The sequence below is a fragment of the Cornus florida genome, unplaced genomic scaffold, assembly GCF_030987335.1.
Source record: "Cornus florida cultivar Cherokee Brave unplaced genomic scaffold, ASM3098733v1 CherokeeBrave_3.0.0_Hap2_Chr05, whole genome shotgun sequence".
NCBI lineage: Eukaryota > Viridiplantae > Streptophyta > Magnoliopsida > Cornales > Cornaceae > Cornus > Cornus florida.
This window is the reverse complement of record NW_026775575.1, coordinates 82,766,021-82,787,780: the sequence shown is the minus strand read 5'-3', so window position 1 is coordinate 82,787,780 and position 21,760 is coordinate 82,766,021. Positions and strand designations below refer to the sequence as shown.

The 21,760-nt window shown below is 35.5% G+C and overlaps 3 protein-coding genes across 4 annotated transcripts in view; 1 reads left to right on the top strand and 2 right to left on the bottom strand.

The window, feature by feature from the left end:
• Positions 1 to 2,114: 2,114 nt before the first annotated feature.
• LOC132309572 (RING-H2 finger protein ATL66-like) lies at positions 2,115 to 2,630 on the top strand. Its single transcript, XM_059807867.1, has one exon. It carries the CDS (start codon positions 2,115 to 2,117, stop codon positions 2,628 to 2,630), a length of 516 nt encoding a protein of 171 aa, XP_059663850.1.
• A 6,459-nt stretch (positions 2,631 to 9,089) lies between these two features.
• On the bottom strand, positions 9,090 to 10,422 carry LOC132307214 (RING-H2 finger protein ATL63). Its single transcript, XM_059804911.1, has one exon. The coding sequence runs from the start codon at positions 10,114 to 10,116 to the stop codon at positions 9,280 to 9,282; it is 837 nt and encodes a 278-aa protein (XP_059660894.1). The 5' UTR covers positions 10,117 to 10,422; the 3' UTR covers positions 9,090 to 9,279.
• Positions 10,423 to 11,735: 1,313 nt separating this feature from the next.
• Positions 11,736 to 21,760, bottom strand: part of LOC132307213 (6-phosphofructo-2-kinase/fructose-2,6-bisphosphatase) — a 28,299-nt gene continuing 18,274 nt past the window's right edge. Inside the window, exons 18-23 of one of the 2 annotated variants that reach the window (XM_059804909.1) lie at positions 14,863 to 14,925; positions 14,672 to 14,763; positions 12,742 to 12,813; positions 12,580 to 12,643; positions 12,430 to 12,495; positions 11,736 to 11,967 (exon numbers count right to left, since the gene is read on the bottom strand). In XM_059804909.1, coding sequence (XP_059660892.1) covers positions 11,890 to 11,967; positions 12,430 to 12,495; positions 12,580 to 12,643; positions 12,742 to 12,813; positions 14,672 to 14,763; positions 14,863 to 14,925 — 435 coding nt within the window. In that variant the 3' untranslated portion in view covers positions 11,736 to 11,889. The remainder of the gene's footprint in view (positions 11,968 to 12,429; positions 12,496 to 12,579; positions 12,644 to 12,741; positions 12,814 to 14,671; positions 14,764 to 14,862; positions 14,926 to 21,760) is intronic. The other variant, XM_059804910.1, reaches the window with a different exon arrangement.

Sequence of the window (21,760 nt, the reverse complement as noted above, 5' to 3'; positions counted from 1 at the left end):
TAACCATCATTGGGTTGAGTAATTTCTTTTATATGAGCTCACGATCATGTCAAAGCAGATGGGCTAAGTGTAGTTATTGTGATCCAAGCTAACTTTAGTGTAGTTGGAAATAAATATAATAAAATATCTAGGAGTATATTCCATTCAGTACACATATTTTTTTAGTTTTTATTTTATTTTTGTGTGCATTTGATTCGGTTTTAAATGTAAGAATAGCCACTTATATACAATATAAGCTAAATTATTGTATTCGGTTTTGTTTTATTTTATAATATAGGCTAAATGTGAGTTCTCAATTATAATGAACTATTTATTAAGGATGCTAACCAATTTTATGTATCGACATCACTATCATCCTTACCTTTATTTGGTTTGAAAAGAAAGAATACTGGATTCGGACAACAAGAATATTGAAAAAACATATAATAAGTCGTATATCTATGTACATTGCATAGCAAAGAGGGTTAGAAAAATAAATTTATGGGATGCAAATGTGTATAAATCAGTATATATATATATATATATATATATATATAGATCAGAGATAGAGAGAGAGAGAGAGAGAGAGCATATTACAAATTGGTTTGTGGATGAAATCTGACATGAGTAAATCAGGACATGTGCTTGGCAAGTTTTAAAAAAGTCACATGTGATTGTTTTGTTTGTATTAGTTGATGTGTAAGATTAATCAATAACTTTATAGTACCACGTGAACATACAAAGCGGACTGATCGAAGAAACAAAAAATAGTGGAATTAAAAGTTGACTGGTGCATAATTTTGAAAAGAAAAGATCGAACTAGTACGTTAGATGGTGGCCTTTGACATTTCATCATTTTGGTTTTACAACTGCAAATCATATGTATATAAGGCTTAGATTAGAGCGATGGGAAAGGTTGTGTTTGAAGTGCTAAATTCAAGATTTTGTAATGAACTTCTTATGGTCATGGTCACGTTGTCAGATATCCTGGCTAATCCTTATTGGGTACGTAAATAAAAAGTTGAATAAAATGTACATATTTTTTACGCAATTATTTAGATGTTAGGTTGAAAATTACGGTATTATGTAATAATTCTTCCTCTTTATCTTTTGTTCTGTTTAATTAATTAATTTTTTTAATTTTTAAAAAAGAGAAGTGTAGTTTTCCTAGTCAAAACTAGAATTTACCAAAATGAACGCAGAGATATAAGCATGTCTAATGTCATTTTTTTTTTTTTTTTTGGGTAAATATACATGCATGTGTACTGCCGAACGAATATGTAGTAATTTAGAAAAATATAGGTAAATCATTAAAGAAGTATCAATGGATATGATCACAAAATCATTAATAATTTAATAGTACTTTCCTATGATGGGGATTATGAGAGTTGTACGTGTTCTCATGTGTTCAATCAACCTTACACAAACTTAGGTAAAGGAGACACTAAACAAATTTATAATATTATTTTGCATAAGGAGATTATTTGGAGACTTAAAATCAAAATTTTCAATCTACGGCAACATTTTGTTTGTTTTTTTAAAAATGAAGAACCCTTCCAATCACCCACCAGTTGAATTTATTATTGTAACATAAACCTTGAATATGTGTAATCACCCGTAAACTGTACTTATCATTTAAACTCATGTATTTTCTTTTGTGTTTTGTGAGAGTCGAATCGAGTTTATTGTTCGTCTCTCGAGACTCTAAATAAAATTATAACATCATTTCGCATAAAGTGATTGTTGCAGATTCATAATCCAATTTTTTTTATCCTACCAAACAAGTAACGACATCATTTGCTATACATATACCATCATTCCACCAAAGTAAAAATGGCAGGGTAGGCTTTTGAGTATATGACTACACCCTATTAATTCCTTCAATTCAGATTGACGAAGAGAGCTAGACAAGTGAAGATCACTGACATTGCAGTTGGCTTCAATAAAGAAATGGTAACCAATGCAAGCTAATAACTAACAAACCTAAACCCTACATATGTGTGCAATTACTAGTATGACATGCCCATACTCTTCCCCATCACTTCCCATTTCAAAATCTCACCATTTTTCTAACACACCCCAAGTCTACTCCAAACACACACAAACACACACAACACATCCTCCAAATCTCTCTCATGGCCACCCAAGGTTTCGAATCATTTAACTGGCAAACAACTGAGCTCAACTACACCTTCCATCTCAACGGCCAAACCCTCCTCATTGTAGTCATTTTCATCTCCGTCCTCCTCATCATCACCTTATTATACATATACATCCATTTCATGTTTCACCACGGCCTTGTCTCCGGTGTCACGGCCTCAAATGTGAGCTCCACGCCGCATGCGGTAGTGCCTGCAGCTTGGTCACCGGGGATTGATGCCGCCGCCATCAACCGCCTGCCCATTTTCGTGCACCGGTCGTCGGCCGCTAATTCGGACGTGTCAAACAGTGTTGTTGTTGAATTTACAGAGTGCTCGATATGTCTTGATATGTTTCGAGATGAAGAGATTGTTAAGGTGTTGCCTGTATGTCAACATGCTTATCATTCTGTGTGTGTTGATAGGTGGCTAAGCACTCACTCTACTTGTCCTCTTTGTAGAGCTTCTCCTCATGTTCACTCTTCCATTAGTGATCAACCAAGCAATCTTTGAATTATGTTTAAAAAAATAATGTAAATTAAGGTAACAAAAATCTCATTTTAATTAATTATTTTGTGTCTTTAATTATTTTGGTTAACTTAACTATTTCACTGAAGAACTACCCTTTTTCATTTCTATTTTATACGGTTTTTTGTTACATATATATAATATTGTAGGGGAGACAATTTTCAGTTACGAATTCGTTGTTTTCGATTCATAATTAAGTAACCTTAATCAAGAACGGTTTTACATATATAACATGTACTCTTTCTCTCCATGTTTATTTTTAATCTAGTTTTAGTGGTTAATATTAGTATTTGTTGTGTAATCTCACTGTCCAATTCACTGAGTGGATGGAAAGGTTTAAACTAAAGAGAAGATCTTGAGAAAATGAGATGATCTTTAGGTTCACATTTCTCATAACAAAAAGTGGACATATGTGGAATTTCACACAATTATGAGGGGAAGGATGATCATGTCTAAGGAGATTGCGTAGACCATCTTTACAATAATTACTTTTTAGCTGAGTTCAAATTTGTTAAATACTATTCCAACTTAAATGAAACTTGTACTCATCTATGGTTAAAACCATTTCAAGGTAAATAATGATTTTTAAGGATTTGAATCATTTTAAGTTATCCTAAGTTGATTTCGCAACCGATTGACACGTGATATTTGATGTTAAATCATATTAACTAATTTAAAGAAAATTTGAAAATTACACCATTTTGAATTAAAAAAAATTCACATACTCTAACTACGTTTAACGTCGCAAAAAAAATCCTCCCTCTCTCTCCTCTTGCTCATTCCCACCATTGGGGGAATAATTCACACTAAAAATGAATGTTTTTTGCCATGTAAATAAGATGGACGAAAATGTAATTGCAAGACATGCAATTTTTACAGGCAATAATAATGATTGAAAAAGAATATATATATATAGATATTAATGGAGTTAGGAAAATAAAACCAAAAACCCTATAAATAGAAAAGATGAGAGAGAACGTCGGTCAGGTTAAAAAAAAAAACAGAGACCATGAAGACTTGTTTAAGATAGGAATAAAGAGGAGAGAGAGGGAGGATCTTTTTTTGGGAAAGATGAGAGAGAGATAATGATGTTAAACATGTTAGAGTATGGTGAATTTTTCTTAATTCAAAATGGTGCAGTTTTTAAACTTTGGTAAATTTTCTTTATCTCAAAAAGGTGTCAGTTTTCAAACCTTCTTTAAATTAATTGACGTGGTTTAACACTAACAATAGATAGATTTTAAATGTCATGTGTCAATTTATAGCGAGTTCAACTTATAATAACTTAAAAAATATTTAATTTAGAGGATCAAAGTCCGATTTTTAAATTGAAGTGGAGAGCAGAATTGCTCTCCATGTTTTGAATCGCCTAATGTCAAATTCATATTATTTTATTTTAATTGATAGAGTGGATTCTTCATTTCGGTTCAAACACTTAGGAGAGGATATCACAGTTAGAGACAACTCCAACCATAATGCTTATAATAATAGAAGTGTTATGGATCCTTCCGCAATAGGTGGGACCCGAAACAACCATGGGTATCATCTTAAGCTGAATTCGCCATGAAAGCAATTTTTTTTCTTGTTATTAGACCATGTTAGAACGGTCAAAGACTTCCGTCAAATGAATGAGAAATTATTATATGATTATAAGATTATTGGTTCTGATCAATTATGAAATGACATGTAAGTAAAATACTAATTGACAATAATATAAAGCTGACACATTTACTTACATATCTCTTTATGAATAACCTGAAACCAATAATTCTAGAAACATGTAATAATTTCTTCAAATGAATTGCATACGTATCATTATGGTGGGATCCCATTACAATGCATTTTATAAATAGAGAATTTTTTTTAACGTGGTTCAGTGCTATATGATTTTGGCGAATCATAACTTGCACAAATAAATATGTTTTATTGATTTTTTTTGTTTGAATTTTGATTAGACGATATGCTATTCAAAGGGCTGAATAAATATCATTTTCTAAAATGACACACAGGAAATTGAGTTTCGGGCTTTGCTAATGGTACCCGAGAATGCCTAAACACTAGTGGGATTTAGAACCCTACTCTCAATTTGGCCCAAACAGAATAAACCCGACTTACACATATCAACCCGACTTACACATATCAACCCAGCTTACACAGGTTGTCATGAGGCTTGAAAGCCCAATTTTTTAGGCCTAAATATAATGGCCATTTCTTTTTATTATTCTCTTATTAATTAAAGAGGTCATTTTTATTATACAATAATACTCTCTCTCGTTCACATAAAATTGTTGGGTACGTCTAATTTCAATGCTGTATCATAATTTTATGAAAAAGTATATTTGTGCGGAGCAACGAAATTTGAACATTGCAATTAGACACAAATGACTTGTGAGGTCGACCGTAATCGGTGGATTTTACGTACTCTCTTTGTTGCCTGATTTGTGCAACTCATAGGTGCATGTATACATGTAGTATATGAGATGCCATTAAAGAGAGTGTAGTGAAATTCAAGCAGGTCTTCTCAGAATAATGATGTTGAAGAACATGTTACCATTGCGGTGCTTGTTTGACTATCCCTGTCACAAATAATATTAATAGCTCATGTACTCAACATTTTGGTACACAAGTCTTGGACATTGTCAGGATATAATTGGAAGGTTGTACAAAAGTGTTACGTCCATCTCAAATCAATTAATTGGTCACAGAAATGAGCCCCACCCTCCCACTCAACAAGCAATTGTCGAAACTTAAATTTGAAATTAAAATGACCCATTCATAATTCCAAATTAGAGAGTAGCCACTAATGGGAGATATTAATTCAAATCGACGGACTGATTCAGTTTTTTTTGAATAATTTTGAGGAATTTATTTTTGATTGGGAAAGAATCTAATTTGACCATAAACGGATTAGTCAAAAACGGATCCATTTTTGAGCCAGGTCCGAAACGAATTTGTTAAAATCATTAGAAAAAATTTGTACCAACCTGTCTGTTTTGACCTTTTGACGATTTAAATAGATTCCAAAATTTTCAGCCAACTATTCTCTATCATTAACGTTTTAGAATTGAAATTGAAATTGAAATTGAAGTAAGAATAACTTAAAACCAGAACTTAAATGATCGATTCATATTATATTGTGAATTTGGCATGATGAAAATTGAGGAGTTCAATGAGTATTCACAAGAGAAAATTGATATTAATTTTCTTCTTCATCATCTTATATATATATATATATATATATATATATGTGTGTGTGTGTGTGTGTGTGTGTGTGTGTGTGTGTGTGGAGGAGAAAACACTCTTAAAGTATACCCCGCGTAACACTTTTACCCTTATTTAAAAAATGTACAAAAAATATCCCTAATCTTTTCACATTGTGCAAAAATAGACATAAATTTGAAACTTTTTTTTTGAAACTTTTTTCTCAATTATATTTCTGCGTAATGGTAAAATACACGCATTGAGTTTGTTTATGAAAGGGATAAAAAATGTGAAATGGTTCTGCATTTTCATACATATGTGATATTTCGACCATTATTAGTATTTCCTACTATATATATATATTTTGACCATTATATATATATATATATATATATATTGACCATATTATATATATATTTGAAACTTTTTTCTCTATATATATGTTTAAACATTTTTTTATTTTTTTATTTTTTTAAGTTTGAGAATTTGTAGAATAAGGATTTGAATTTTTTTGAGATTTCAGTTTACTCTTTTTTACTAATTTTTTTTTCTTTATTTTATTTTTTTTTCGTACCAACACTGTTAAATAAAAAAAAAAATTCTAATATTAGTGTGCACTAGTTTTCAGAGTTTGTAAAAAATTTATTTTCCTTAGTTTGCACTTTATTTTTTTTTTATTTTCTATTTTTTTTTTTTACTTTTATTTTATACTTTTCTTTTATATTTTTATTTTTACTTGTCCATTGCCGGTGTCTTCAAATAGTGTCATTTTCGGTCATTTTATAAAATTATTTATTTTTATATATTTTATAAAATGATTTAGTAAGGGTAATTTAGTAAACTTAGGGTTTAAATTTATCGGAAGAATCTATTTGCTCCATATTGAAACTTTATGGGGTATTTTTTGCACGAGGGGGACATCCTCCAATAGTAATTTTTTCGATCATTTTATAAAATTATTTATTTTTAAATAATTTTATAAAATAGTTCAATAAGGGTAATTTAGTCAACTTAGAATTTAAATTTGTCAGAGGAACCTATTTGTACCAAATTAAAATTTTAAAAATATTTTTTGTACTTGAGAAGTATAATATGCACTGTAAACATACTTTATGCATATTTTCCAATGCTTTCGTTTAACGCTTGTCGAATGCCCTATGGTGCTGCAGCCTCAACTCTGAATTCTATGTCGCATGAAAGATATGATGATTTTGTTTTTATAAGTTTTAAAATTTTGACTTTTTAATTGGTCCATCCATTTTGGGACAGTGAAAAATAAAGAAAAATTATTTAATTTGAAACGAAAGGGATAAAAAAGTAAAATTTTGTAGGGGGCCCATCACGATTGGTGAGTCCCATGCCTAGTCACAATGTATTTTTAACTTGTGAAAATTTTAAAAACAAAATTGATAATGGACTCCAGCTTTATTCTAAAATGTGAAACTCATTGGTGTACGTATATCTGAGATGCCATTTATCAGAGTGTAGTAAAATTCAAGCTTTTCTTATCTGAATTATGAAGTGGAATAACATGTTGTTGGTGGTAGGAATTGTGGGTCGTATATTATTTGATTTCTATTTTATGAAAATTTCGTTTAAGAAATGTCTTAGCCTTCATGTAACATTAAGTTTTGAGCATTACAGAATTGTAATTCATACTAACGCATTATTGAGAGTATGTGTGGTCCTGTGGAGAAGAAGTGAGTTGACTGGTAGAGAGTGAGATTTGGCAGGGTGAACACCAAAAACGAGAGGGTGTCATGTAACGAGTGCAAGCATCGAATATTTCGACCAATACCTGATAGATAGTTACACATGAAAAACTTCAAAAGAGACAATGAAAAAGTATGAATGTACATGTTCTGGTATTAATACAACCTCTGTTTTAAATTAGATGTCATGTTTAAAAAATCGTTACTCACAAATCATTCATCAAACTCTGAACTACATTCCTAAATGAAAAAATACCACCATAATGAAAATGAGACATTTTGATTTGTAAAGAATTACTCCCTCTATTTTTTTTTTTAAAAATATCCTAATTTAAAAATGGTGACTCACAATACTATTACTTGGTTGAATCTTTCTTTTATTACGTAAGTCCGACCAATCGCACTTAAGTCGGATCAGACCGATTACACTTACCTAGTGCACGATTTTGGTGATTTGTTTTGGGATGTGTTTGACTATGTTTGTCACACATACTGGTAATATGTCATGTCACCAACATTTTTGGTGCACAAGGCTACAAGGTTGTCAGGATAAAAAGAAGGGGTTGTACAAAAGTGTTGTCTTTATCACTAATTGTGACCCCACCAATTAATTGCTCATAGACCCTCCACTCCCAGTCAAAAATCAATTATGTGGAAGCCCATTTAATGAGTGGTAAACTTTAATGCAATGAATTAATTGCTGTTCAAATCTATTGCTTTTCACTCCCTCCCATTCGAGTTCCAAATTTCAACATCCCTACCATGGGGATGAACCTTATAATTTTTTTATAAAATATATTTTAAAAAATAAGAAAAAAAAAATTTGAACATTTGATCAAATCCCAAACTTGGGATATTATCAAATATAATAAATAGAACGAATAAAGAGAAGAAAATTAACAATATACTGACTGAGATCATAACGGTGAGATTTGAGATCATGTTTTTCAAGGTCTGGAGGATGCTAGATGGTTGAAATGAATGAACAGTCTTGATTTATATAATAGTAGCTGTGGTTACAAGAATGTTGGAACATCAAGCCTACATTGAATGATTATGAAAACAAAAAGATATAAATAACAAGAACGAATAGGGCAATGCCATTATTTCAAATCTACCAAATTATTTACGGGGTGATCTTCTACATCCTAGGTCTTTCCATTCCGTTCTACCAAATTATTTACGTGTTGATCTTCTACGTCCTAGGTCTTCCCGTTTCGTTACATAAAGCATTAGGAATTAAACTTATAAGGTGTATTCGATTCCCTTGGCCAGCCTTATAGATGCCATCGGTCCGAAAGGGGAAAGTGTAATCAAAATGGCGGTAAAACTGCCCTAGTCAACTAAAAGAAAAAAGTCTAAGCATGAAATCAACGCTTTAGAATTGGAATTGAAGTAAAATTAATTTAAAATTGAAACTAAAATGACCGATTCATAATTCTAATTCCTAATTAGAGGGTAGTCACTAATGAGACTATACTAATGATGTATCTGAAGTAAAATTAACTTAAAATTGGAACTAAACGATGGATTTATAATTCGAATTCCCTGATGCGAATTTGGCATAATGAAATTTGAGGAAGTTCAATGAGTATTTAAAGAGAAAATTAATACTCACAGCAGATCTGTACAAGTGGTACTACAAATTGAAACATAATCATAAAAAATGCAGCGGTCTCCTCTCTCTCTCTCTCTCTCTCTCTCATCTCTCTCTCTCTAGCCTATGATGAGCCATTGACATTGGATGATGGATGAACCTTACGTTCAGATCTATTCCGGCTCATCATCATTCTAAGTGAACCACCCAAAGACGAAGCTTGAGATGACAAAGACGACGATGTTGAAGTCACTGATAATGAATCATTCATTCCCAAATTCTCATTCTCACTATTCGGAACCTCAACTACGATCTCCAATGCCGACTCCCCATTAACCAAACCGGACTCGGTACTCGCCATTCCCGCTGTTTGCTCCTCCCTCAAAATCCCGTTATCATTTGCTATTGAATCAGTTTTACCCATCTCACGCGCCGCCACCACCGGAGCTCTACAAATGGGACAATTCGAATGAGAATGCAGCCACATATCGATACAGTCGACGTGGAACGCGTGGCTACACTTGGGTAGCTTCTTACCCATTTCTTCATCCTCGAAAACGCTTAGACAAATGACACACTCCAATCCGTGTTTGTGGTCACCGGACTTGTAAACGAACAGCGGCAATGAAGAAATGACCGACGGCTGTAGACCCTTCTTGGGAGAGCTAGAAAGAGTGGTGGTATTGAGCGTGAAGGTATGGAAGTGATGGAAGCGAGCCGGAGCACCAAAGACACCAGACACGGACACCGACCTTGTCCTCCGGTGACGAGCTTGAGCCAAGAACCATTTGGCATATATGTGAAGTAACAAAACGAACAGAATTACGAGTAGTAGTGAGATGAGAGCGGCGAGCATGACGTTGCCGTCGTACGAGAGCGCGCTATGAATGAGACGGGGCAGCGGGTTTGAGCTCCGGTGAGGTGGGTCTGGAGGAGTAGGAGGAGGAGGACTATTAAACATTGTTGGTGTACAAAGTAGTCGTATTAGATTGTAGAGAAAGAGAGAGAAACAAAAGAGTTGTGTGATAAATGATTTGTAAGGGTGGGGCGATGAGTGTGAACTGATAACGTGCCCATATAAGAATCTCTATCCTTCTTTTATGGGACTACGTTTGTGTGAATAGAAAGTCGTTGATAACGGATTAAATTACGGGCATTGCGCCCTTGTTTCTTTGCGTGTACTTGTTACCTAAACAAAGGCCCCCTCCCTCTCAATATATATATTATAGTATCTAATATCTATACACACAACTGTCTCTATATATACGTATAGATAAAATATGTATATATAATATAACACATGATTTAAGGTCAAAAAGAGAATCCCTTTATCCAAGGAGCCAGTGAGACTCATGCAAAAATTGAGAGAGAGAGAGAGAGAGAGGGGTTGGAGTGAAGGTCTCGTGAAGGCGACGGCAGGAATAGGTTAGTGTGCGTATTTTAATAGCGGACCGAATGGGTTTATTGTATTCATGTGTTCGTATTTTGTTAGGTGGACAAGATCCCACTACCAGATATACGTGTGTACATTTATAAATCTATACATATGTGTGTGAACATATATATTAGTCTTCTGGTGGGGTGAATAGGGGCCCTAATTGTCTTTCAAAGTTATTATCTTCAGGGGACCCATGTGAAATGGAGTTGGAGGAGAAGGGATGTCATTTTTGACTCTACAACCACCAATGAAACCAGAACCACTAACTAGTGCTGATGATTCTAGTAGTAGTCTAGTATACTAGTAGTACTGGTGGTGATAATAGTTATTATGGTAGTAGAGTCGGTCCAACAATTACAATACTGGTCTGGGATTCCACCTTTTGATGCATGTTTTAGGGCAAAGGGGTCAACTTTTTTATGTGACTGGTAGGCTGGCTCTCGTGACTTCTCTCTGACCCCAATTCAAAAGGCAAGTCCAAAGTATGGCAGGTCTAGACCACTTCACCGATTGGGTCCAACACCAAAGTTCCACTGTTCGCCCACTGTCGTCGTCCTACCTAATCACTTTCTGCTTAACAGTGATTCAGATCATAAACAGTGATTCAGATGATTTCAGATGGAGGTTTGTGGGTAAACTGACACGTAATATTCCGGCTTGTGGTGGAGACTGTTATGGGTGCTTATTTACTAAAATACCCTAACATCACCAGCTTAAAACTAGTCTGTTCTGATTCTCTAAACTTTAAGATGACTTTAATAAATTTAATGGGATACGCTTATGATTTCATTTTCGCGCCCATTAGCATTGATAGAAGACTCCTAAGTATAAATTTTAAAATTTACTGAAAAAGGGTAACAATTTCTTGTTGGTCATTTGAAAATCAAATTTCCCTAATAATTATTGAGCTATATGCATGGGGAATAGCTTTTCCATAAAGATGATCAGTGAACGTGTACGCAATCAAGTGTGTAAATAGTGGAGGAATATCAGAGAGTGTCTTTTCTATTTAGCATGATCGCTACAAACGAATTCGAGGAATCATACCTCTAACTTTATGGCATGTAAGCTACAAACAACATCATAAAACTTGGGAAAAGTCATCTAATGGAAGGAAGAAAATAGTTGCAGTCAAACAGCAGTTAGCCGAAAAAAAAGTAAATGAAATGGATTAATCATTATTGTACTTACAAGGTGGCATTTTCTTGTTTATGTTACATCTTGTCGATGAATGGATAAAATTACTTTGCCTTATGAGTTAGCAACTTACAATCAAAATATTCAACCGACTAAAATTCAGTCCATGAGTTTGTATCGTTTCTCTTGAACACCAGTAACTCCCATTTGTATCTCTATAATTGTGTGAAGAGGCATCTGAAAATTGCAACATAATTTTTCTTTTTTAGGATACAATTTTAAAAAGCATACGCTAAATTGAAAAGGAACCAATTCAAAATCCAGATCCAAAGAATTTGACCCAGTATTTCTTTTCTACTCGGGACGTAGATTTGGAAATAAAACGAGAAATTTGAGGATAGGAAAATGTTATCCAAATCCTTGCTTCGAAATTAAGGGAATGGAAATACCATCTAAAAAGGTATATGGAGATCTTTCTAAGTTTCTAGGCCACCAATAAGAAGATTAGACATTGTGAGTCATCCAAAACCGTGTTAAATAATAATCCTAGTGGAAAGCAACACCCTTGTTTGTACCATCCCCCATGTACAACATGCTACATGCAGCATACATTAAATTTGCAAACAGGGTATTTAAATAGCTTGTCTATCAGAAAAATTAAAATTAGTTGGTTCTGGTTCTTGACTATTAATGCATTACCTCAATATGTGGAATTTCTTGCAAAGGCCTATCAGCAAAATAAGCATATAATGCTCTCAAAACCGCCTACAAGAGTAGCACAATGAAAAAAATTAGTGTTTCAAATACAATATCAAAGTAAAAAAAGAGTAAAGTTTAATGCTCTGTCACCTGGTGAGATATCACCACAACAGGTGCTCGCTGCCGTTCAAGCTCAATGATTACAGGCTCTAGCCTGCAATAAGGTGGAAAGTTAATTTTATTGAACTATTTACAAACAAATTTTGATGGCTTAAAAGGACTTGTGCTTCATCTGGAATGTTGATTGTAAACCTTTGGATAACATCCAGATAAGATTCTCCACGAGGATATCGATACCTCAACTTGTCCTTGTTACGCGACCTGCTATGAATAAACCACTATTATCAAGAGAAATAAGCTAATTGAAAGCACCAGAAGAGTACGAGACTTCAAATACACACTTCTAGTGAAAAAGCTTCTAAAGAACATACTAACTAAAAATGTTTCAGAGATTTATTGTACCTAACCCAATGATATGTTAAGCGACATCAGCAAATTAAAAGAGGACTGCAGCCAATTCATGAAAATTTCAATCATCTTCTTTCCACAACCATGTTTTTTTTTCCAATATGATAGAGAGAAGATTAATAATTACAGTAGCCACCCTTATAATTCATGCTTCATGTTTGTGATTTTTTGTAGATTTTGATTTTTCAAAGAAACAAAACTTTCTATAACTTCTAATTTCTAACATTGACCATTTCATGTACATTAAATCTAATTTCATATTATAAACTAAAAAATCATATTATTATATCATTCTAGCACAACCAAAGTTATTGCAAGCATGCCATGAGTTCAGGAGTCAGTATGCTGAACAAGTTGACCTCGTAAGATCACAATAAAGAATGAGAGCTACAGTAGAATATTCATTTTCAATTCTGGGTAGAATTATACTGAAGGGGAAATAACGGTGTGGGTTAAGGACCTGCAAAAAGAATTAAAATAATGCAATGCTTCCTTAGAATAGCATACATGTCCTACGTCATTATACCTTATTTAACTGAGAATAGATATGCTTTATCCACTTCTACTTTTACCCTCCATATCGGTTTGTCTTTTTCTTATCTGATACTATAGTTAATCAAATTATTTTATTTCTACCCTGTCCATATAACAATCTTACTAAATTGCCAAATACTGATGATGATTATCTCCTGCTATGCATAAAGATGACAAATTGTTCAAATTATTACAATAATAAATTTTTGAGATGTTGACTGTCATAATTTGCATAATTTTGTTAATACACAATACCAATTTATGTTTTCTTTCAACATACCACTTCATAGAGGGAATTCAACATGGTTTACGCCTTGAAATTCGTTTTTTGGCAATATACATGTACACTCATAATTGTTCAAAGAAATGAATATTTAATCATAGCAGAATATTTTCACCTTGACAATAGTTGTCAGAGGACCAATGTAGATCAATTTTATCAGTGAGCTTCTCACAAAATTCCAGTACAAATAAAATGCTCAGCTTCTAGATAATAACAACCATCATAAAAGAATACTACTATATTTATTCTTTGCCCCAAGTCCACCTCCACATCAACAGAACACAGATCTTCAAATAGCACGAGCATGAAACAGTAACAGCAAGAATGATGAATGATTTAAAAAGCTGCAAATACTAAGATAAAATTTACTCATGATTCTGAGTATTCAAGTTAGTTCTCCTGATTACATCATAATAGGGTTGGATATTGTGTCTATTTTCCTTCCCTGTCCTTATAAAGGAAAACAATGAAATGTCATATCGAAATAACTGAATACAGTTAACACTGCCAACTAACAGATATTATTATTATTATTATTATTATTTTAATATACGACCAAATTACTGATATTGGAGTACAAGCTTGCAATATTAAAATTAATGGTGTCTCGAGGGTGTTGTTGCATCATGCCTCGATAACAGTTAACTTCATATTTTACCACTGGCCTTTGAGCCATCAAGTAGATTTGTTAATGTAGCAAGTCAATATTATAAATGTACAATATACAATGTTTATACATCACGAAGATGAAGTATTGTCAAGTGTTCAGCCAGTCACTAGAAAGCCCAAAGTATCCACATTTACATGATTCATATAAAGAGACTTTGCTCTAATCAGATGCATGCATGGAGATAACGAAACATAGCATTAAGTTAATAAGCAAGAACATCAACATACTTGTATTCCTCGGGCATATTCTTCTTTATTTCCTCATATGTCATTCCATCACATACTCCAGCATTTATCTCATCAAGCGCACGCCATTGTATCTATAAGAATTGAATCTATGAAGCTGAATCCTAGGTACATAAATCAGATTTTTCTTGAGTCAACGAAAAATAACAGGATTTTTCTAGGTTTACACTAACCTTAGGGAATCCAACAATTGTATTGGCGGTCAAAATTGTTCTCTGCAATGTGCTAGTCCATATCTAGACCACATCAGAAGCACAAAAACTAGCTATTAGCATTTTGACTTGTACATGATCAGGTGGTAGAAAATTCAGAGCATATAAATTAATTTATTTAAAAAAAATAGTAATTGTGATAATATAAGTTTCCTGTTACTTTTTCAGTGAGGGCGTCCATGTGCTTGAAGCATAAACCAAGTTTGCATTTATTTAACAATTGAAACCAATACTTTAAAAGAGAGGAAATCTTAAACCAAAGCAGCAAAACTAATGCTTATTTGACATGTAAATGAACCTTTTCTTGCTATTTTGAGAATTAGATAAGCAATTGCTTCCAAAACCAAGAACTTATATCCAAAATGCTAGGCAATTATTTGTTATTAATTATATAATGTAGGGTGCTTATGTGTAATTTCTGAAACTTCTTAGTACAAATAGAATGTGGTGGAAGGAGGAAAGTATTCTTCTTCTTCTTCTTCTTTTCTATTCAATTCCTAGATATTCACAACGTCACCTGGTTGATTAAATGTCTCATAGTCTATGATCTGCTCCTTACTTTTATTCACTCAATCAAAGTATGCTAGTCTATGAAAACTTTGATTATCAAAGTGTAAAATCATACTCTAGACTGACAATACCTCCATTTCTATAATTAATATAGGAATCCTATTTGACATTGGAAACGTTAATCAAATTAAAACACTGATTTTTGTGGGTTTCCAGAACAGTTCTGTTCCAATCGAGAGTTCCAAAACAAATTCGAGCCATTGAACCCTTTCCTGTAGCCTTTGTGTTATTTGCTCATTAGGTTTGATCAATCGACCTATCAATCGAACCTCAATGGAGATAGTTAGGTTGATATTTTGAGCAATTAAACTCTCACTCAAAGCTCACTGTTTTCCAACAATTTTCTTGTTCAAAATGTTCAATCGATCCATCAAATTTTCGATCAATTAAAGTCCTTGAATTTTGAAAAAACTTGTTTAAACAATAATTTTGAGTCTTTTAAAGATCAAATCTGGGTCATTGGAGGTCAAACTATGTAAAATAACTCATTCCATCCTATTTCTATGTCCGCTAAGGTCTCACTTAACATTTACAGCTTTACCTAAATATGATTGAGCTTGAGATATTTTCGAGTGTTCTTCATTGTTCATCTTCATCAACTTCAGCATCTACTTTGGCTGTAAACAAGCTGACTCAAGACATTTTATTCAACTTACACCCCTTGTTTTGTCTAGGAAATTGCCAACTCAATAACCACATAGTATACACAATATCTAATTCTTTTAATGTATGCATCTCATCAACCTAAACTAGTCAAAAGTGTTATATTATGGCCCGAATTTAGGGCCGGGTCGCGTTGCGATCCGCTTATGACCCAACGACCCGTTGGACAAGCTTTGTGTGAGCCCAATCCAGGAAAAAATTTGACCCGATGTTTGCTCATGAGTCGTGGACCCTAATTATTCTCTAATAACCCGATATATAATGGTGCTTAGGGTTTGGAGTGGAGGATGTGAGACTCTGAAATTCGTACAGAAACAGAGTGTGGGGCTGAAAATTTGTAATTTTCGATTTTACAGATAGTGAAAACTTTCGCCAGATCCCAACTATAGACGTAGACTGTTGCCGAACCACGTAGAAATCTTTTTATTCTTTGTGTGGCGTGTTTACTTTTTTATCGTGATTCTTAATTCAACTTGGGTTCGTTGCGTTTGTCATAACAAACTGGTATCACAGCTTTCGGTTCGAAGCAAGAAAATCATCCAAGTTTCTGGAAATCGAGAAGTTTAACGGCAAAAACGATTTCAATCTGCGCCGGGTTAAGATGCAAGCTTTGTTGGTTCAACAAGGGTTATCCAAGGCGTTGAAGGGGAATGATGCACTGCCATAAAAGATCAAGGACAAAGATGAGGTTATGGAGAAACACACAGTACGATATTGTTGTGCTTGAGTAACAAGGTTCTGCAAGAAGTTACTAGAGAGACTATAGCGGATGGGTTGTGGCAGAAGTTAGAGTCCCGGTATATAACGAAATCTCTTGCGAATCGCTTGTATCTAAAGAAGCGGTTGTTCACTCTTCAAATGCACAAAGGTTCATCTCTGAAAGACCATCTTGACGAGGTAAATAGTATCATCATGGACTTGAATAATACTGATGTCAAGATAGAGGATGAAGATCAAGTTATTATTCTGTTGTGTTCTCTACCACCCTCGTATGAGAACTTTGTCGATACAATAATGTATGGCAGAACTGCTTTGTCCATGGAAGACGTGAAGGCAGTTCTGAATTCTAAGGAGTTGCAGAAAAGGGAGTTTGAGGGCAATACAGAAAGTTTGGCAGAGGGGTTATTTGTTAAAAGGAGAACGAATCAGAAGGGAGGGTCTGGTAGCAAAGGTCGTTCTAAGTCAGAACAAAATGAAGAGGCTTGCATTTTCAATTGTCCAATGAAGAGGCCGTAGCTTTGCTCAAAGAGCTTCGATTAAGTGTAGCACTGAAAGGACTTAACTGCCTGCCTTATACAGGGGCTGACGAGACTGATTCTGGTAGATTCGCTGGGATGGGCGATTTTGTTACAGAATCTGATTCTTTTTATGAGAATGACAGGGAGCTGGAAAAGGAGGTGTTTGATGATTTAGGTTCAATCCAACAGGTTTGCTCCAATGAGCTTACACCTTGGGTGGAGAATGGTTCTGAAATCCTACAGGAGGTACCATTGGCTATGGTGCGATCCGACGAACAAGTTGCTAACATAGGGAAAGATTGGGTAGTTGACAATATTGGAGTCACTAGTGAGCTTTTGGGAGTCTCTTCAGAAGGTAATGATGATCAGACATTATCTAACCTTCAAGCAATTGTGGAAGGGAGAGAGGTTGCAGTGACCAATGAAGTTATGAACACGAAGCCTTTATCGTACAAGAGATAAAGAATCTCATTTCTGAAGTCAACTGCGAAGGGAAAGGAGGAGTGGCAACGGAAAGGGGAAGAACCAGGAGCAGGAGTCTCGGGAAGGGTGGAGGGGAGATTATTTTATTTGGTTTACAATGAAGCTACGAATCATTACATGGAATGTTCGTGGTCTTAATGATCCGAACAACCAGCTTGTTTGTTTACAAGAAACCAAGTTGGCATCTATTTCTGACAGGGTGGTTAAGAGTTTGTAGGGAGGAAGGTTTGTGGAATGGGAGGCCTTGAATGCTATAGGTTCTTCGGGTGGGATCTTAATCATGTGGGATAGTAGATGGTTAACTCGAACGGACGTCTGGATGGGGAGATTTTCTATATCTTGTGTGCTTAAGATGGAAGAGGACAACTTCAAATGGGTTTTTACTGGAGTCTATGGACCGGTTGTTGATGATGAGCGACCTATTTTTTGGGAGGAGCTTTGCCATGTCCAAGGATTGTGGTCTCTCCCTTGGTGCTTGGGAGGGGATTTCAATTCTGTTAGGTCTCCATCAGAGAGGTCTACAGGGGGAAGAAGATCCTTGGAAATGGATCAATTTTCTGATTTTATTGATGAGCATCTTCTTGTTGATTTACCAATGGAATGTGTAGCCTATACTTGGTCAAATGGTAGGGATCCAATCACTCTTTCAAGACTAGATAGATTTTTAATTTCCGGGGATTGGGAAGAGAAATTCCTGGATGTCGTTCAGGCGGTGTTAGCAAAGGTCACCTCTGATCATGTTCCTTTGGTCTTGGATTGTGGGGATTCATGTTCTCAAAGATCCCCGTTTAGATTTGAGAATATATGGCTGCGAGCGAAAGATTTCCAAGGGAAAGTCAGATCTTGGTGGGAGGGAGTTATTGTTTCAGGATCACCCAGTTTCACAATTACAAAGAAGTTAAGGGCTCTCAAATTTGCTCTTAAGCAGTGAAACAAGGATGTCTTCGGGAATTTGTAATGGAGGAAGAATAGAGTACTTGCTGATTTTTCTGAGATTGATCGTCTTGAGAAGGCGGGAGGGGATGTGGAATTTCTACGTTCCAGGAGAGCTTCTTGTCAAGCGGTTCTTGCTAAGATTGCTAGTATGGAGGAGATCTCATGGCGACAAAAATCTCGGGCTCTTTGGCTAAAGGAAGAAGATCGGAACACAAAATTCTTCCACCGGTTAGCTAACGCTCATAGGAGGAGTAATCATATAGGAAGAATTCGGGTGGATGGTGAGGAGCTGTGGAGAGAGGAAGAGGTGTGTAACGGTATTGCTTCCTTTTATCAGAAGCTTTATACCGAGCCTTTAGTTTGGAGGCCCAAACTTGATGGTCTCCATTTTAAGGCTATTTCTGAGCTAGATAGAGATAGGATTGAGAATCCTTTCACTAAAGAAGAAGTTCTTAAGGCTTTATCAAGTTGTAATGGAGACAAAGCTCTGGGGCCTGATGGCTTTACCATACGATTTTTAATGGAAAGTTGGGCAGTTGTAAGAAATGCGGTAATGGGTCATTTTAAGAGTTTCATTCTTATGGCGTCTTTGAGAAGTCGCTTAATGCTTCATTCATTGCCCTTATCCCAAAGAAGGGAGGCGCTTCAGATATAAAGGATTTTTGTCCAATCAGTTTGGTGGGCTGTATTTACAAACTTATTGCTAAGGTGCTTGCTTTAAGGATGAGGGAAGTAATGGATGGCATTATTTCCGACTCCCAAAATGCTTTTGTTGGCGGACGGCAAATTCTTGATTCAGTTCTTATTGCTAGCGAATGTGTGGATTCCAGATTGCGGAGTGGTATTCCTGGAGTTTTATGCAAACTTGATATTGAGAAAGCATATGATCATGTTAATTGGAATTTCCTACTCTATTTGTTACAAAGAATGGGGTTTGGAAGTAAATGGAGGAAGTGGATTGAGACCTGTCTTCCGTCTATCAAGTTTTCAGTTCTTGTGAATGGTTCTCCCACTGGTTTCTTTGGTTGCTCTCGGGTTATAAGACAAGGAGATCCTTTGTCATCTTTCCTTTTTCTTGTTGTTATGGAAGAGTTAAGTAGACTTATGCGCAAGGCAAAGGACCTTGGTTTTATAAAGCAATTCAGGGTGGGTAGAGATTTAGTCCATCAGATGGAGATTTCTCATTTACTCTTTACAGATGATACCCTGGTTTTCTGTGATGCTGATGTGTCTCAACTTCGATACTTGAGGTGTATATTGACTTGTTTTCAGGCAGTTTCCGGGCTAAAGGTCAATGTGGCTAAGAGTATGCTTGTCCCAGTAGGGAACGTTCAGGATATTTCCTTTTTAGCTGCAGTCCTTGGATGCAGGGTGAGCTCATTCCCTATTCCTTATTTGGGCTTGCCCCAAGGGGTCTCTTCAAGGTTTGATAGAGAAAAATATAAACCTACCCTACCCTCGATAAGATTGATTAGATTTCATTATCAAGGATAATGAAATCTGACGTGGTTCAACAGGGTAAAAATAATCCTATCATAATTGGAGGAGGTCAAAAGGATTATTCATATCCCCGACAAATCTGGCAACAAATCTCCTATGATCTTGCACAAGCGGAAGATAAGATCAACCATCGACATCGGCAAAACCAATTGGATTCCAATCAACAGCCATAAATAGGGCACCAAGCCGTTAAAGAAGGTACGAGAAAAAATCCCTAAACAGAATATACATAATTATTATGTGATACGATTACAAGTACTAACTTGATCGTCGGAGGGTCCTCGGCCGGCACCCCACCGGTGCCATTCGAGGTGACGTCCCTTTGTTTTGCAGGTAAACGCCGTCGTTCCGAGTCGTGAGGATTTCCGCATCAACAAGGTTAGTGGGCAATTGGGATTCCGTAATTGACAGGTATGCGAAGAGATTGACAGGATGGAAGAAGCAATACTTGTCAAATGGGGGTAAAGTTACTCTTATCAAGAGTACGTTATCGAGCCTTCCCACTTATTCTGTTGCAGATAGGATTGAAAAAATTCAAAGGGATTTCCTATGGGGAGGAAAGGGCGATGAGTTCAAGTACCACCTTGTCAGATGGGAGGAAGTTTGTAAGCCTGCGAAATTGGGTGGACTTGGAATAAGACGTTTAGTTCCTTTCAATCAAGCTCTCCTGGGTAAATGGTTATGGAGATATGGGAGGGAAAGACATCATCCATGGCGCAGGTCAGTCTCTTGTCGGTTTGGGGAAGAGGCTGGAGGTTGGTTTACACGTAGTGTTACCCTTGTGGGAGGAGTAGGGAAGTGGAAGGCTATTCGGAAGGGATGTGAAGCTTTTTCTGCTCATATCGGATTCAAACTCTGTGATAGTCGTCACATTCGGTTTTGGGAAGATCTTTGGTGTGGGGATCAGCCACTTTCTCGTACATTTCCTAGATTATTCAGTATTGCTGTTGATAAACACGCCTACTTAGTTGACTGTTATCGGTTTGATAGCAGCGAGATTACGTGGGATGTGCATTTTCGGCGCTCTTATCAGGATTGGGAGATGGATAAGGTATGTGTTTTTCTGGATCTTCTGTATCGGCAGGAGGGCGTTAGCAGAGATAATGACGTTTTGATTTGGGTTCCTTCTTCCCACGGACGTTTCGAAGTTAGATCCTTGTTCTTATGTTTGTTTAATTTTGTTAATCAAGACTTCCCGTGGAAAACTATTTGGCAGTCTATGGCTCCAACTAGGGTGGCTTTCTTTGTCTAGACCGCTAAGTGGGGAAAGATTCTGACAATAGATAACTTGAGAAAAAAAAAAGGCAATTGTATTGTTAATCGGTATTGTCTATGCAAGGATGATGAGGAGTCAGTTGATCACCTCCTTTTGCATTGCCTTGTGGCGAACGACTGTTGGAATCTTATTGTTAGGTTGTTTGGCAAGTGTTGGGTTATGCCACGATCTACTAAGGAATTAATTCATGTTT

Coding starts and splice junctions, on each gene's coding strand:
- LOC132309572 (XM_059807867.1), top strand. CDS start 2,115: ATGGCCACCCAAGGTTTCGAATCATTTAACTGGCAAACAACTGAGCTC.
- LOC132307214 (XM_059804911.1), bottom strand. CDS start 10,116: ATGTTTAATAGTCCTCCTCCTCCTACTCCTCCAGACCCACCTCACCGG.